At 38.3% G+C, this 15,298-nt stretch overlaps 1 protein-coding gene across 2 annotated transcripts in view; it reads right to left on the bottom strand.

The window, feature by feature from the left end:
- LOC107751986 (phosphatidylinositol 3,4,5-trisphosphate 5-phosphatase 2B-like) overlaps positions 1-12,532 on the bottom strand; it is a 19,415-nt gene extending 6,883 nt beyond the window's left edge. The window contains exons 1-15 of one of the 2 annotated variants that reach the window (XM_016567805.1): positions 12,053-12,532; positions 11,095-11,251; positions 8,728-8,791; positions 6,904-7,042; positions 5,990-6,125; positions 5,710-5,850; positions 5,514-5,601; positions 4,149-4,238; positions 3,917-4,039; positions 3,719-3,833; positions 3,525-3,625; positions 3,352-3,454; positions 3,062-3,258; positions 2,797-2,914; positions 2,495-2,591 (exon numbers count right to left, since the gene is read on the bottom strand). In XM_016567805.1, the coding sequence (XP_016423291.1) occupies positions 2,495-2,591; positions 2,797-2,914; positions 3,062-3,258; positions 3,352-3,454; positions 3,525-3,625; positions 3,719-3,833; positions 3,917-4,039; positions 4,149-4,238; positions 5,514-5,601; positions 5,710-5,850; positions 5,990-6,125; positions 6,904-7,042; positions 8,728-8,791; positions 11,095-11,231 (1,649 nt within the window). In that variant the 5' untranslated portion in view covers positions 11,232-11,251; positions 12,053-12,532. Of the gene's footprint in view, positions 1-2,494; positions 2,592-2,796; positions 2,915-3,061; positions 3,259-3,351; positions 3,455-3,524; positions 3,626-3,718; positions 3,834-3,916; positions 4,040-4,148; positions 4,239-5,513; positions 5,602-5,709; positions 5,851-5,989; positions 6,126-6,903; positions 7,043-8,727; positions 8,792-11,094; positions 11,252-12,052 lie in introns of those variants that run through there. The other variant, XM_016567806.1, reaches the window with a different exon arrangement.
- Between the last annotated feature and the right edge of the window lie 2,766 nt (positions 12,533-15,298).

The following is a 15,298-nucleotide window of genomic DNA, read 5'->3' on the forward strand; positions in this document are numbered from 1 at the left end:
AAAGTAACTCAAAAGTAGTGTAATGCATTACAATTCAGAGACAGTAATATTGTAATGTAACTAATTACTTTCAAAAGACAGTAACTAGTAATATATAATGTATTACATTTTGGAAGTAACTTGCCCAACACTGGTCATTACCGTCACTTTTGATCACCAAAGTGCAGTGCCCTTAACGCACACTAAATCCACACTCGGCAGCGGTATTCAAGGCTAAGTGTATCCCATAATGCATTATGTTCTGGAAATAAATCATGAGACTTTTTGCCGAGATTATATGAGATGTCGCGGAAACCTTTCAAGTAAGTTAAATATGAATAATAATTAGATATTACATATAATTTGGTAGCAAAACAGAAAGTGTTGCACATTTTATTGGTGCAAAGGTGAGTATGTTTCTTTTGTATAACATTTGCAACTGCTTTATCATTTAATTAGAAGCACCACAATTACTAAATTGTGTCATCTGTTATACAGACTATTGAACAGACACAGACAAGTTTATTTTTAAATGCAAAGTATTGAAAATCAAAATAAAGCTCAGTAAACACTTGCATTTTTAAAACACTATAACTGTGTCCCATCGGGTAATAAAAAAGTTCTACACACACTTGTGGTCTTGGGCTAAATACAGGAAATACATCATGCAAGTAGACAAGAGGTCAAGTGAAAAGACCACAAGTGTGGGTATTTGGACAAGCCCATCCTATGTGTTGACAATTTTAAATGAAACAGGAAGACAGGGCGGGACATGTCAAGCAGCTCCACCCCTTTTTTAAATAACCATTAGTGTTTTTTTTTATATCACAACTTGGACCAGAGTTGTTGAGCTCAGTAAAGCCGCATTTGACAGTTTATGGCAACCACAGTCTAATAGATTACCCCTTTAGATTCGATATGAAACTGTTACTAAAGTAAAACAGTGACCATAATCATGCTGAGGATGTGTAGTTTGAAAAGTGTGTAATATATTGGTGAATGGCACCGGTGTTATCTCTTTTACTCGTCAGTGCTGTTTCTAATACCAAGTTTGTCTAACCGTTTCTCCTCCTAATCTCATCCATATCGAAATAAAATATAGCATTCTGTGCACAATTCAATTGGATCAGATACGTTTTGTGGTCTGCGCCAACTCGTGCATATGATCCGCTCCGTGCTATCGTGTTTCTGGACCAGAGCAGACTGTGTGCGTGCTGCAGCAGTTTGTGTAACACAACATGAAACCAGACTTCATTCGCCCCAATGGAAAGCATATTTACATGATTAATGTCTGAATCGTTCCCCATCTCCTATATAGTGCACTATGTGCCACTGACCATATAGAAAATGTGAATTCTGTGATCAAGTGACCGATTTCAACCGCAGCCAGTGTTGCCAACTAATTTTCAGGGGAAGTTGCTAAAGGAAGGTCGATTTGTTGCTAAAAGTTGCTAAATGACGTTGTGATGTCATTGCGCAATGACGTCATTACGTAATCACGACGCAAAATTGTGTCACTACATCAAATCTCAGCAAAAATATATTTTATATGTTAATTTAGATTTGTTCGTAAAATAATATAAATGCATAATATAATGTTAAAATATAAATAACTATTTTTATATACAACATTGAACACTTTTGAACGATTAAATTTTTGAACGATTACAAGTTTTTTTATTAGCTAGTAAACTAGTAAAACTACACATTCTGAACAATTATAGTTTTAAGCAGTGTATTAGTAGTCAGTATGCTCCACTCTAAGAAAATAAATCACAGGTTTTTACCTGCATTTTAAATTACGCATTGTATTTTGTGTTTTCGGGTTACAGGGTTACAACGTATAATGGATAATTGATAATGGATAACGGATAATGTCCTGGAAAATTACTAGTACCTTTGCCATTTTTCTAGATATTTTTCTTACAGTGTATTAACTGATCAACAAACACATGTACAAGCTACTAACAAGGTGTATCATAAATTAACAAGTATTAATTATTGTAATTATCAAATTGAACAACTGCAAATAGCAATAACTTAATTCATGTGATGTGACCGCAGCTTCAGCGTCTATTTATAGTGTAGGGGCGGGACACTTCGGATTCTAGAGAGCATTTGATTGGACAGAAAATCTGATGAGAAGCTGAGGTATAGGGTGATGTCATCAAAATCATTTATCCATATTTGCAAAAGTGAAAGACTGTAAGTTTTGAATGCTAATATCTTCTAAATGCGAATTTTGTCATTGTTTTAGAGCACATTAGTTTACAGATAACCTTAAGACTAACATATTCATAATAAAAGCCAAAAAAAAACTTTGAGCAGGGTAACTAATGCGATGGTTCTCAGATTTTAAAAGTTGTGTAATGTATTCCAGCCTTAAGGATAATTTGTGCCCTACTTTTTTGTAAAGTATATTTAGGTTGATATGTGGTCTACAATTTTTACTGTTGGTCCGTCACGACGTTTGAAATCCACTGCTCTATTTTAAAGATATTTAATACCTGAATACCTGAGTGCTTTATCACTACCAGAAGTCAGATGGCAGTTCACAAAGCCCATTGAGGTGCCATTAAAGAGAAGAGAAACTCCTACTGCTCCCTTATTTCCTGGAACCACAAAGAAAAAAAACTAATTAATCAAAAAAATATATTAATTAAGAGTACGATTTATTTGTCACTTGATTTGTTTTGCTTGGCTAAAAGAGGTGAGGTGAGAGAATATAAAGGAGAAGCTAAAGGAGGTGAGAAAACAGAGAAAAAGAAGAGTTAGTGAGTGTGTTTACTGGTTTGTTTGAGCAAGAGAGATTTGTACCAAGTGTGTTCCCCAGGCCAGTTTTAACACTAGCTGTGTTTACTTGACTGATGCGTCCTTCATGCTCTGGTTTCACAAACACAGCCAGTCTGATATTCCAAAGGGACTGTACTGCCACCTACAGGAAAAACACAAAAACACACTCACAATCTACTCTCACCAAATTAACACACTTTAATGTCATCCAATCAAATGATTAATATGTGATCACATAAGAAGAAGCAGCGTTCTGGACTATGAACATTTTGATTTCATAAAGTCAGACCTGTTTGAAGTCGATGTTGGTTGCACTCCGAAGCGTGGCTCTGATGTGTTCAGCCCATTCTCTCTCGCCCTGCGGGTTGTCCTGAGTGCCCACTGCATAGATATCATGAGGCAGGGAGGCGATGGACTCGTCTGGGGTGAGACCCAGACCACAGCAAGTAACCCAGGACTGAAGTGAACCGGGTGGTGGAGTGCCCCCTGAAGGCAAAATACAGAAACAATAATGAAACGTTTCGCTGCAACTGTTGAGGCCATAATATATTTTATTAATGATATACTGTATATCCATACCCATATTCCAGGTGCCCACAAACACAGAGATGACATCAAGTTCAGACTGCTGGGAGTGAGCAGCTTTCATAAGCTGCAGCAGCCAACAGAAAGCTTCTCGTTTCTGTGGGAGACACATCAGTACATCAGATATAGACCATTTAAGGTAAGCCAATTCAAGTCTTTCTCCTCACCTTCATGCTCTCAAACAAAAGTTCTCTCGGTGGATTGTGATGACTGTCTATGACCATTTTCAGCTTGGCAAGGCCTCTCTGAATCTTCACCAACTGCACGACTAAAACATAAAAGCATTAGATAGCATTTACTATCCTTGTATGATAAAAATGGAGACTGAAGTAACTCAGGTTTTAAGGCAAGATAAACTCACTCCTGTTGTGTGTGACAGTCTCCACACCGAATGAGCCAGTCTTCTTGTCAAACAGCAGCACTCCTGCATCTATGTCTACCGACACTGTTTGCCTGCCATACCTGACCACCTTGACCTTGACATGCATATAAATAAATGCAAACACTTTCATAGTTTAAATATTACCAGTGAGCAAAACAATAGGCAATAATGTGCTACCTGAAAGCTGTGGACAGTATTAGGTCTGGCCTGTTTTTTGGGGGCTGTGACAGACTCAGGAGGAGTGACTGGTTGCAAAGATAAGTTGTGACTGGTTACAGCTTCTTGCAAAGCTTTGAGAACCTGAAAAAGACACGATATTGTTATCATCATCACAGACAGAAATGCAAAAAGATTACAAGTATGTGGTTTGTGTGGGTTTGCATGCTGTTTTTGTCATATGTGTCTCTACCCTCTTCTCCAGAGATGACAACAGGTTACAGAGGGCAGTGAGCTTGTGAAGCAAATTATCCATGTTTTCTCCAGGGCTCTTCCCTGTATTCTAACAAAAAGAGAGTTTATGAGACAACAGGAATTTATTAGGGAAAGGAGACATTGATGTCTCCGCACTGCATGCGCATGCTATGCTGTTGCTAAAGCATTCTGAGAAATTGCAAAGTTGTTCTGAGTGATTGCTATGCGATTGTTTCTTGGCACAAGTTAAAAGAGTTTGCCTCCAAGGCTCTATGATATTCTGGTCCCTAGTTATAGGATCTAAGGCACTGGTTCTCAACCCGGTGGCCAGAGCCCACTAGGAGGCCTCAGAAAACTTAAAATTATTGAAATGTATATATTACTGTTATAATAATAATACAATTAATATCAACATTGTATTGAAATGCTAAAAAACATACAATCAAGATGTTCAGTAAAATGAACTAGTTTTTCCTCAAAATACAAAATGAATTGTGGTTAATATACAAGCACTCTAGATTGTTGTTAATAAAATATATATTTTTTTAAAAAGCAGCTTTGTCATATTTACAACAGAAATACCAGAGGAAATAACTTGATTATATTGGGAGGGCTTTTGAATATTTTTTTGGACAATGGGGTCTTTGAATCAAAAAGTTTGAGAACCACTGGCCTAAGGGATTTTTTCTACCCATTTTATCATCCATCAGTGAAAATAAGTCAGTCATATCACTTAGAAAAGTAACAGTAAACCTTTCCTCAGCAAGCTGCATGATTTAAGCTATTATACACTATACCTAACTCTAGATTGTTGTTAATAAAATATATATATATTTTTTTAAAGCAGCTTTGTCATATTTACAACAGAAATACCAGAGGAAATAACTTGATTATATTGGGAGGGCTTTTGAATATTTTTTTGGACAATGGGGTCTTTGAATCAAAAAGTTTGAGAACCACTGGCCTAAGGGATTTTTTCTACCCATTTTATCATCCATCAGTGAAAATAAGTCAGTCATATCACTTAGAAAAGTAACAGTAAACCTTTCCTCAGCAAGCTGCATGATTTAAGCTATTATACACTATACCTATACACTTAGGGCTTTGTTCAAATTCCTAACAAGAAGCATGAGCAATAGTAATAGTGATGCTTGCCTGTGCAAAGACCAGTAAAGATCCCATTCCTGTTTGAACATGTAATAAATCTTTGAATCTGTGGTTCCCTATATCAGCCACACACAGTGCAGTGTTTCATAATTCAGGAAAATGTTGCACGCGAAGCCAATTTATTAAACTATATTAAAATTTATAAAAATATGACTGATTGATAATAGCAGCCTGTATTAGACTTATGTTTGTGTACCTGCATTGTGGAGAAGGTGAGGTGGCCACTAGGATGATCAAACACTTTCGCTAAGGTTTCCAAACTGGACAGAGTCTGGTCAATCTCACTGTGGTTAACAAATCAGCAATAACTTTTCTTGAAAATATTCAGATGCTCTTATTTCAAATAATTGCAGCTGTGTGCGAAGGGACATGTTATGTTAGAGAAACAGCACCTGTGCAGACTGTCACATGCGCGGCTGAGGATGCACTGAAAGTGTTGCAGTCCTGATGCGCCTCCTTTCACATTCTCCAGGTCCTTACACATATTACCATGCAGATACTCATCCAGTAATTGGACAATCTCACAGCCCGCACTGCAGAAGTAAACATTGGTACACTGAGCTGTAAGGAGCGACACTGTTTTCACACAATTTTATATACAGGCACAGACAGTGGTATGTGATCCAAAAGTCTGATATTGATCCATAAGTCATGTTGTGTGAATGAATGTACCTATTTGGCCTGAGCTCCTGAAGCCTCTGCAGCAGTAAAGGAGCTGCTGAACTGGAAGGTGGGGGCTGGCCTGCAGGGGACATTGCACGTGGTGGAGGGGTGACAAATGTTGAACTTGGCTTCTCATCGTCTCCATCTGCACCAAGAAGACACCTGCATTTAATCTTAAACATCTGAATGTTGTGCCTTTGGGATGAACTATGTCATAGCAGCCTCCACAAAATAAAGACTAATGACTTGTTAACAGTGCTTCAGGCCGCGAATAAAATGGTCGCAAACGCGACAAGCAAAATAAAAATGAGCGACAATAAGTTTAAATATGTTTGGGAAAACAGTCCGAAAAACTTTGTGTCCGTCCATATGCGGTTTTGTCAGATTTCATCCGCGCGCCACATCCATAACGAACACTGCGCATTGTGAGCAAAGCCATGATGTCCGATTCACAAACAAATGATTCATTTGAACAGGCTCTTTTGAACGAGTCAGTCAAAAAGATTCATTAATCAGCCTCGAACTCGGAGTTAGCGGTTAGAATCAGACTCACTCACTGAAATACTTACACCGGTCTGTTTAATGTCTGTTACACGTACTATAATAAAGATAAATATTCATAACATGTATATTATTGTAATAAATTAATCATTGTTTTCTGAAACCATTCAAATAGTGATTTTGCACAAATACAACTGGGATCACTCAAATTGTAATAAATTTATACTAAAACGACCAAAACACTATAGCCTAGTTTATATAAATTAAATCGTCATAATCTACATACCAACATTGCCCCTTCTTCACAGCACAGTGAATGTTGGTTAAAAGCTATAGTTTGAAGCAATGCACTCACTGAACTGAAGTGCTACTAATATTATTGAGAGATTGTTATTTGTCAGTTTTGGCTTCTATCATCTTACCTGAGCTCTCATCGTTGGGCTCTGATTCACGCATAACAGGGTAAAGCAATGGGGCCACCAGACCTTTGTGTGGGTGTTGATAACCCACAACTAAATCACTAAGAGTACGGAAACAATTCACCTGCACTCCCTGCGTGGCCTGAAACAAAAACACACATGACCCGACACATATAGGCAAACAAATTCAGAAATCAGTTACAGCAGGACAATATAAGTATTTGAAATATGCATTACAAGATTTTAAAACTATGTCCTAATTATGGAAAGGTGGAAAGGGATCATCAGTGTATTATAAGGTTAACAGGAAAAATCATACTACCAAAAGTGTGAAAACTTTCCTACAAAATCTGTATGTTGATGACAGATACTGAACTTTATCACAGCCTAATACTTTTAGGCTTGGTTTCACAGACAGGGTTTAGGTTAAGCCAGGTTTAGGCCATAGTTCAATAAGGACAGTATCTTTTATAAACGTGCCTTAGAACAAACATTACTTGTGTGCATCTTGAAACAAAACAATGGCACTGACATATTTTATGTCAGTGCACGTTTATTTCAGTTAAAACAGCCCAGACATGCATTTTAGTCTGGGAGAGGCATAAGCCTTCTCTGTGAAACCAGAAGTTACATTTTTGATTTATATTTCAGAATTGGCTAACTTTTTATTAAATGACAAATATTTGGAATTCTGACAGACCTATTAAACTTGCGTGCCAAAAAATAATTTGAGACTTTCCTGCATAAACTAAAAAAAGATTGGCAGAAAATGCAGAACTGCTAGGTTTGCCACAAAAAGAAGTTGGTCTATGTAATCTATGTAACTCCCAAAACATTTCAGTTTTTCTGCTTTATGGACCAAAGGTACAATTACATTATGATGCCCTCATTCTAGCATCTGCCAAATTCTACATGCCGTGAACAGCCACTAGCCAGCTACCCACTGTGCAAACAAGAGCATACACACACACATACTGTACTTAAACCATCAGGCATCATGACAAATAAAATAACCCGCTCTTTGAATGCCTTTTTTTAGAAGCTTGTATTTTGAAAGCATGGTCGATGAAACCATTTTGGCAAAAACATTTAATTATTTCCCCTAAAATCTCCAAATAGCAGCATGTTTTCCTTCCAAGAGTGCAGCTCTTGAAAAGCGATTAAAAGAAATCAGACACTGGGAGGGGGAGAATATTCAGAAAATGTTTCTTTTTCACAATAGAAAGCAACACTAACTTAATATGCCTCTTCTTGTGCATGTATATGTTATCCATTCTGTGTTTTAAAGGGGTCATATGATGCGATTTCAATTTTTCATTTCTCTCAGGCATTAAATCCACTTTAAAAATATAAACCTTATTGATAGAGTGTTTCTGAAAGACACCAACACATCTCATCCATGCACAGAAAAGAATGAGCAAAAATGCATCTTGTACTGCTGCCTGGCCAAAACCTTTGACATAGAAACAATTATGTCACACATATTTTAATCTCCACACAGACAGACAAACCCATTCCAGTCATTCTCTATCAGGAGCATGGTGCAGGAGGAATCTGTGTGAAACATTTTATTGACAGCAAGTGCCACCGAGGCCAATTTGAAACCACGCAGCTGCATGCTTCAGACAGCAGACAAGAAAAAGTCTGCTTCTTTTTTGAAGAATAAGAATAAGTGAAAGTAACTAGATGAGTATCAAGTAATTTCCATGTGAAATTGCAAATTCATTCAAAGGTAAAACCATCATTTACAAGGCATAATTTTCGCCTGCATTTACTTTCCTACTTGTGACTGTGCATTTGACTGTGCAAACTCCTTTGTCTGCTCACCTGCACAGCCAGTAACCCATCTGCATCAGGAAGGATTCGGTATGTATGAACATGTCGCTGGAACCTATGGACAAGACAGACAGACTGTTGAATCTAAGATAATGCAGTAAAATAAATATTCTTAAAGCTGAAGTTTACCCAAAAATTTATATTTTGTAATGTCTATCAAAATGTAGTAACTTTCTTTCTTCCATGGAGCACAAGAGGAGATGTTATGCAGGATGTTCGTGATGCTTTTTTTCATACAATGAAAGTGAATAGTGACCATGACTGTCAAGCAAGATTTTCATTGAAGAGCAACTTAAACTACAGTCTGTTTTCAACTCATATAGCTTCATAAGACTGCACATTTTCTGTGTACCATAGTGCTTTTTGTCCTTTTTAAGATCTCATCAGCTTGTACACAAGACATCAGCTCAGACATTCTGCTAAACTTCTCATCTGGTGTTTAGCAGAAAATAGAAAGCCAACCAACCCTTTAAATAATCACATAAATGGAACATTTTGTGGCTTCATGAAACAATGTGTGCACGCCTGACATTGATGGTTTCCATGGTCACCACAGGGCAGCATGTTCAATTCTGAAAGTAGGGTAAAAGTTCATTTATACCATATACAAGGCCACAGTAAAATAAAAGACCACCTGTTAATGTGGTCACTGAGGCCATCGGTATGTGTCATATCATACAAGATCATATTTCTGTGCCCATAGGAGGCTAGATAAACCAGAATTTGTGTTCATTTGCATTTGGCCACAAAACCTGGAACATGTATTCAACTGAGACCAATGAAGACACAATTAGAAAGCTCAGTGTTTCCAGGTATACTAAAAGAAGAGAACAAAGCACAGAGAGGAAGTGTGACTGTGTGAGTAGATGTTTTGCATGTGAACTGTTTCAGAGAGAAGAGACGAGGTAGAGGGCAAGGGAAAGAATGAATGAGAGAGAATGGAAGAAAGAAAGTAGGGAGAGCAGTTGGAGCAGGAGGGCTCAGCCTTCAGGAATGTGTCTGGCTGTGGGCCGCAGAGGAGAGAAAGCAGTGCGGTCACTGGAGCCTGTTCCCTCCTACAGGGGCCAGAGACAGGAGGAAAACAGGGAAAACTGAGGCCTGAACAAAGCTGACCGGGTGGGGTCTAAGCATGTTCAATTCTGAAAGTAGGGTAAAAGTTCATTTATACCATATACAAGGCCACAGTAAAATAAAAGACCACCTGTTAATGTGGTCACTGAGGCCATCGGTATGTGTCATATCATACAAGATCATATTTCTGTGCCCATAGGAGGCTAGATAAACCAGAATTTGTGTTCATTTGCATTTGGCCACAAAACCTGGAACATGTATTCAACTGAGACCAATGAAGACACAATTAGAAAGCTCAGTGTTTCCAGGTATACTAAAAGAAGAGAACAAAGCACAGAGAGGAAGTGTGACTGTGTGAGTAGATGTTTTGCATGTGAACTGTTTCAGAGAGAAGAGACGAGGTAGAGGGCAAGGGAAAGAATGAATGAGAGAGAATGGAAGAAAGAAAGTAGGGAGAGCAGTTGGAGCAGGAGGGCTCAGCCTTCAGGAATGTGTCTGGCTGTGGGCCGCAGTGGAGAGAAAGCAGTGCGGTCACTGGAGCCTGTTCCCTCCTACAGGGGCCAGAGACAGGAGGAAAACAGGGAAAACTGAGGCCTGAACAAAGCTGACCGGGTGGGGTCTAGAGGGACTGCTCTAGACTGGGTCTCGTCTCCTGAAGCTCATGTGCATTGAGATAGACAGTACTAAACTATCTGAAAGGTAGCCCCAGTCACTGTCTTGCCAAAGTTCTGCTGAAACCTGATGGGGAAGGCAGACACATGGCTGTAAAATCCATCTCACAGGCACAGACTATAGAAAAGGACTACAATAGTTCATTGACTTTTTGACAATACCTGGTTACTATTGTGATTTACTTAAAAATATCATTGTGCATCACCAGGAAGTGTTGTGAATAGACAGCTGGGTCATTCTAGGTAAATTTATCACATCACAACCAAGTGTGTGTAAAGGCTGGAATACACTATATGACTTTTTAAATCTGAACAGTTTTAAAACACTAGGCATCATAGTTTGTAAATGGGTTACAGAAAAACCGGTCATCATACACCAAACGGCTAGAAGATGACTGACTATATGTGTTGTAAAACTGGCTAAAAACTTATTTGACATCCTCTGACTGATTGAAACCATTATACACTGTTCATTTTGAATGAAATCGGTCAATTCTGACCACCCAAAATCTGCAAATTGGTTCTACCCTTTGGCAACTAGCATTGACTCATCACTCATCTGTAATTCTGTGCAAACGTTGTGTAGTGTATTCCAGTCTTGAGGTGTTGTACTCACAGCAGACACAAGGCGTAGGCTCCAGGCACAGATTCACTGTCTCTCACCAAGAAGCTGCCATCTCTCCCTGCACGGGCCAGCAGCTCTTCGGCTCGAACACGGCTGATATCCCGATGGTACCACGCTGCTGCTGTCATGGTGCTTTCAAAAGAGTGTCCTAGCAGAGTATGATACAGTCTAATTTCCAAAAACCAAAGTGGTTGACACAAGTTTGATGAAAGATGTCATATTGATACTGTTGATCTCCAGTGATACCAAAACCGGAGGTCCACCCTGTCATCCCGTCTCTGTCAGAAGCTGAGCATGCAGAGTCAGATCCAAAGAGCGTTACGGCATCCAAAAGCTTTGTTGTTTACACTGTCTATTGTGTTTGCCTTCCCATGAGCATGTGCGTTTTAATGGCAGAATGCACATTTGGCTTGAGGGCAGATCCAGGACCGGCCTCCTCCTCTCGTGATCTGCGACGACTCCACTTATGAGAGCTCATTAGTGAGACTGAGGTAGATGACAGAGCATCCATACACAAGTTGCCCACCCCACTGATAAAAGCTCTTATTGTCTGGCAGCAAACATATCCAAGAAGAGGAACCAAGAGTGAAGACAAGCACCAGCTCCAGACTGCGCAGACATGAAAAGGCAGTGGAGCAGTACCACCACAAATTCAAATACTTTTCCACTCAGTTGGTTTTGCCTTATAAGGGCAAGGCAACACCCCTCTGAGAACTTCAGCTGATGTCTGCAAACTCCACTTAAGGACAGTTAACTCCAGCTAGAGGTTCACCAACCAGCCTTAGGGTAAGAACTAGACCTGGACTCCATTCACAAAGACGGAAAACCATGAGGGTCGGCATGTAGACGTAAAATTAGAACGGATGGACCCCTGGTAAATGTAAGGAAGTGCTTCACAACTCCAGATGGCAGAGGAAGAAGAGAGAGCAGAAAAAATTAAAACACTAACCTGAATTCCTGAGCGCAGCGTTTTAGGAACTTCCAGTCTCACTTATTCTTTCTTTCTATCCCTCCGAGGGATCTTCAGAAAAACCCACACAGTAGCTACACTGTAGCTAAATCATTGTCACATGCTTTGAATCGGACTCTACAGCTCTCTGGGTTACTGTGCTACACTTCCAGTTGTTTTTCTCTCACTCCTTGTTGGCTTCCCAGCTTTTCTCTCTCTTCCTCTAGCCTCTCTGTCCATCTCCCTCTCTCTGTCCAGGAAGTGAAGAACACAAGCTCTGCCATATGGATACGATCATCCCCCTTTCTCTGCGTCGCTTGTTTTGTCCTTCTCCTCCTCCTACCCTCCTTTTCTTCTCTCTTTCTGTTTCCAGCTGCTTGACTAACACCATCCCTCACTACTCAGCAAAAACAGTCTGCAAACCTCACCACCAAACACAAATAAAGCACTCCACCCCCAAATCTCTGTTTGTTGTGAGTGGGCTATAAAAAGTCATTGTTTTTCCACTATTAAGTAGCTATGAAGGAAGTCAGGCGGTCCCTAGAAATTTCTACCGCACCCTTCATCCGTAGTGTTGTCTGTTCAGTGTTGTGGCAATAGACCACACTAGGTCATATGAGGGTTCAGGTTTTTGTACATGCAGGAGCTTTCAGAGGTTCCATCATTTAGACTGCCAACAGCACCTCCATTGTGAAACACTGATGAAGACAAATGATCACGGAATGTAAATAATATTTATTTTTATCCCCCCGAATATGTAAACCTGAAGAGTTCATACACACTTTTCCACCTCTGCTCTTGTTGTGGCTTTAATACCTGGCTCTGATTTGCATTTAAATTTTGAATTTGAAGTCAACTTAAATTGCTGTTAGCAACCTACTTTCATAATGAGATGCATTTCAGAGTAAAAAAATATAATTTTGAACTTAATTACTAATTACTATAATTTTATCCATCCCAAATTAATTGGATGGTAAAAAGAGTTACACAGGTTACAGCCTATAATCACAACCTGAAGGACAATATCAACACCTGTAGATATTCTACAGGATTTACACTGATCAACACTTGTATACACCCTTCAACATACAGGATTTACACTACTTGATTGCGACAATGCTTTCCTGGACCAGCAGCAATCTTTGCAATAAGTGTAAAATAGTAATTATGCTATCTATATTTTATATTGGCAGATACTATTTGCATTTCAGTATTTTTGTACATTAACAAGATGCAATAATAACAGAGTGTAAATGATTGTTTATAGCTCGGCAGAAGGCAGATTTGAACCTGGGTCGATCGCATCAAAAGCCAATTCTGAGATTCTTACTCTCTACTGCCTACTCCACTAAATACATTGAACCAAATGTGTCATTTTTTAATTTTGAGTGTACCAGACATTGATGGGTGGAGCTAGTGTAAATAGCGTTTGCCAACGCGCTATTAGCACTTAGTGTAAAGACACTCCGAAAAAAAATATATTATTATCCCCTGGGCTGTGCCCATAATGCCCATTGGATATTCCATGTAAGCAATGTAAACAGAAAAAGGAAAGTCACTTTAGAGGATAAGCAATTTATTGCATTTTGTTTAAAGATTATTAATAAAATAAAATTTGTAAGAAACAAATCAATCATTAAACGTTTTTAATTTCAAACTGTTGCTTCCGGCTTAACATTGTATATATTATTATCCCCTGGGCTGTGCCCATAATGCCCATTGGATATTCCATGTAAGCAATGTAAGCAGAAAAAGGAAAGTCACTTTAGAGGATAAGCAATTTATTGCATTTTGTTTAAAGATTATTAATAAAATAAAATAAAATAAAATTTGTAAGAAACAAATCAATCATTAAACGTTTTTAATTTCAAACTGTTGCTTCCGGCTTAACATTGAGTCTTATTGCTTTCTCCAATGAAAAAGATGTCACATCTGAATCAGGAGAGAAATATGCACAGATCAAGCACAGTTCTTAACAAAGATGTGAGGACAACAGGGGATGGATAATCTCAACAAATTAGAATACTTCATAAAACCAATAAAAAAAACATTTTTAGTGAATTGTTGGCCTTCTGGAAAGTATGTTCATTTACTGTACATGTACTCAATACTTGGTAGGGGCTCCTTTTGCTTTAATTACTGCCTCAATTCGGCGTGGCATGGAGGTGATCAGTTTGTGGCACTGCTGAGGTGGTATGGAACAAATAAAGATGGAACAGATGTGTTTTTAGTCATTTCTTGAAGATGGCTAAGGACTCAGCTGCTCGGATTGAGTTGGGCAGGTCATTCCACCAGGAGGGAACAGTTATGAAAAAGTCTGTGAAAGTGATTTTGTGCCTCTTTGAGATGGCATAATAATCTGTCGTTCACTTGCAGAACGCAAGATTCTAGAGGACTTGATTCTAACAAACATGCAGCTGTTAGCTGATGGACTGGAGTTGTGTGGATTGCTTGTTGTATGTTTTAATCTGCTGTTTGGACTCTCATTCTACCAGCACCCATTCACTGCACATGATCCAATGGTGAGCAAGTGATGTAATGCCAAATTTCTCCAAATGTTCCAATGAAGAAACTCATCAACATCTTGGATAGACTGAGGGTGAGTAAAGTTTTAGAAATTTTTCATTATTGGGTGATCAATTTTTGGGTCAGTGCAAAAAAAAAAAAAAACACACAAACAAAAGAAACTTCTTAATGAGTACTTTTATCTTATTTTTCCAGTTAAAATCTAAAAATTAATTTACTTTACATTAAAGATCAAGACTTTTGATATGTCATGTAAACTACCCTGTGTCTACCTACAAAACGTTTATTTTGTTTTGCTGCACCAGCAGATTTTTTTTCTCCACTTTTTTCCCTTGTTTATACTTAAAACAAGTGAAAAAATATCTACTGGTGCAGTAAGACAAAATATGCTTTTTATTACAGATACATTGTCTGAAAGCAATGGAAATATATTTTGAATATTGCTTCTCAAGTAAATTGATCTTAAAGAATTTTTTGATATTTTTTTAAGTAAAAAAAATTTTTTAATTAAAAACATATGAAGTAGTCATATTGCAGTGCACACCTGGTATTAAAGGGGTCATATGATGCTGCTAAAAAGAACATTATTTTGTGTATTTGGTGTAATGAAATGTGTTTATGCGGTTTAAAGTTCAAAAAACACATTATTTTCCACATACTGTACATTATTGTTTCTCCTCTATGCCCCGCCTTTTTGAAACGCGTCGATTTTTACAAAAC

Source organism: Sinocyclocheilus rhinocerous, unplaced genomic scaffold, assembly GCF_001515625.1.
Source record: "Sinocyclocheilus rhinocerous isolate Xijiao unplaced genomic scaffold, SAMN03320098_v1.1 scaffold662, whole genome shotgun sequence".
Classification (NCBI taxonomy): domain Eukaryota; kingdom Metazoa; phylum Chordata; class Actinopteri; order Cypriniformes; family Cyprinidae; genus Sinocyclocheilus; species Sinocyclocheilus rhinocerous.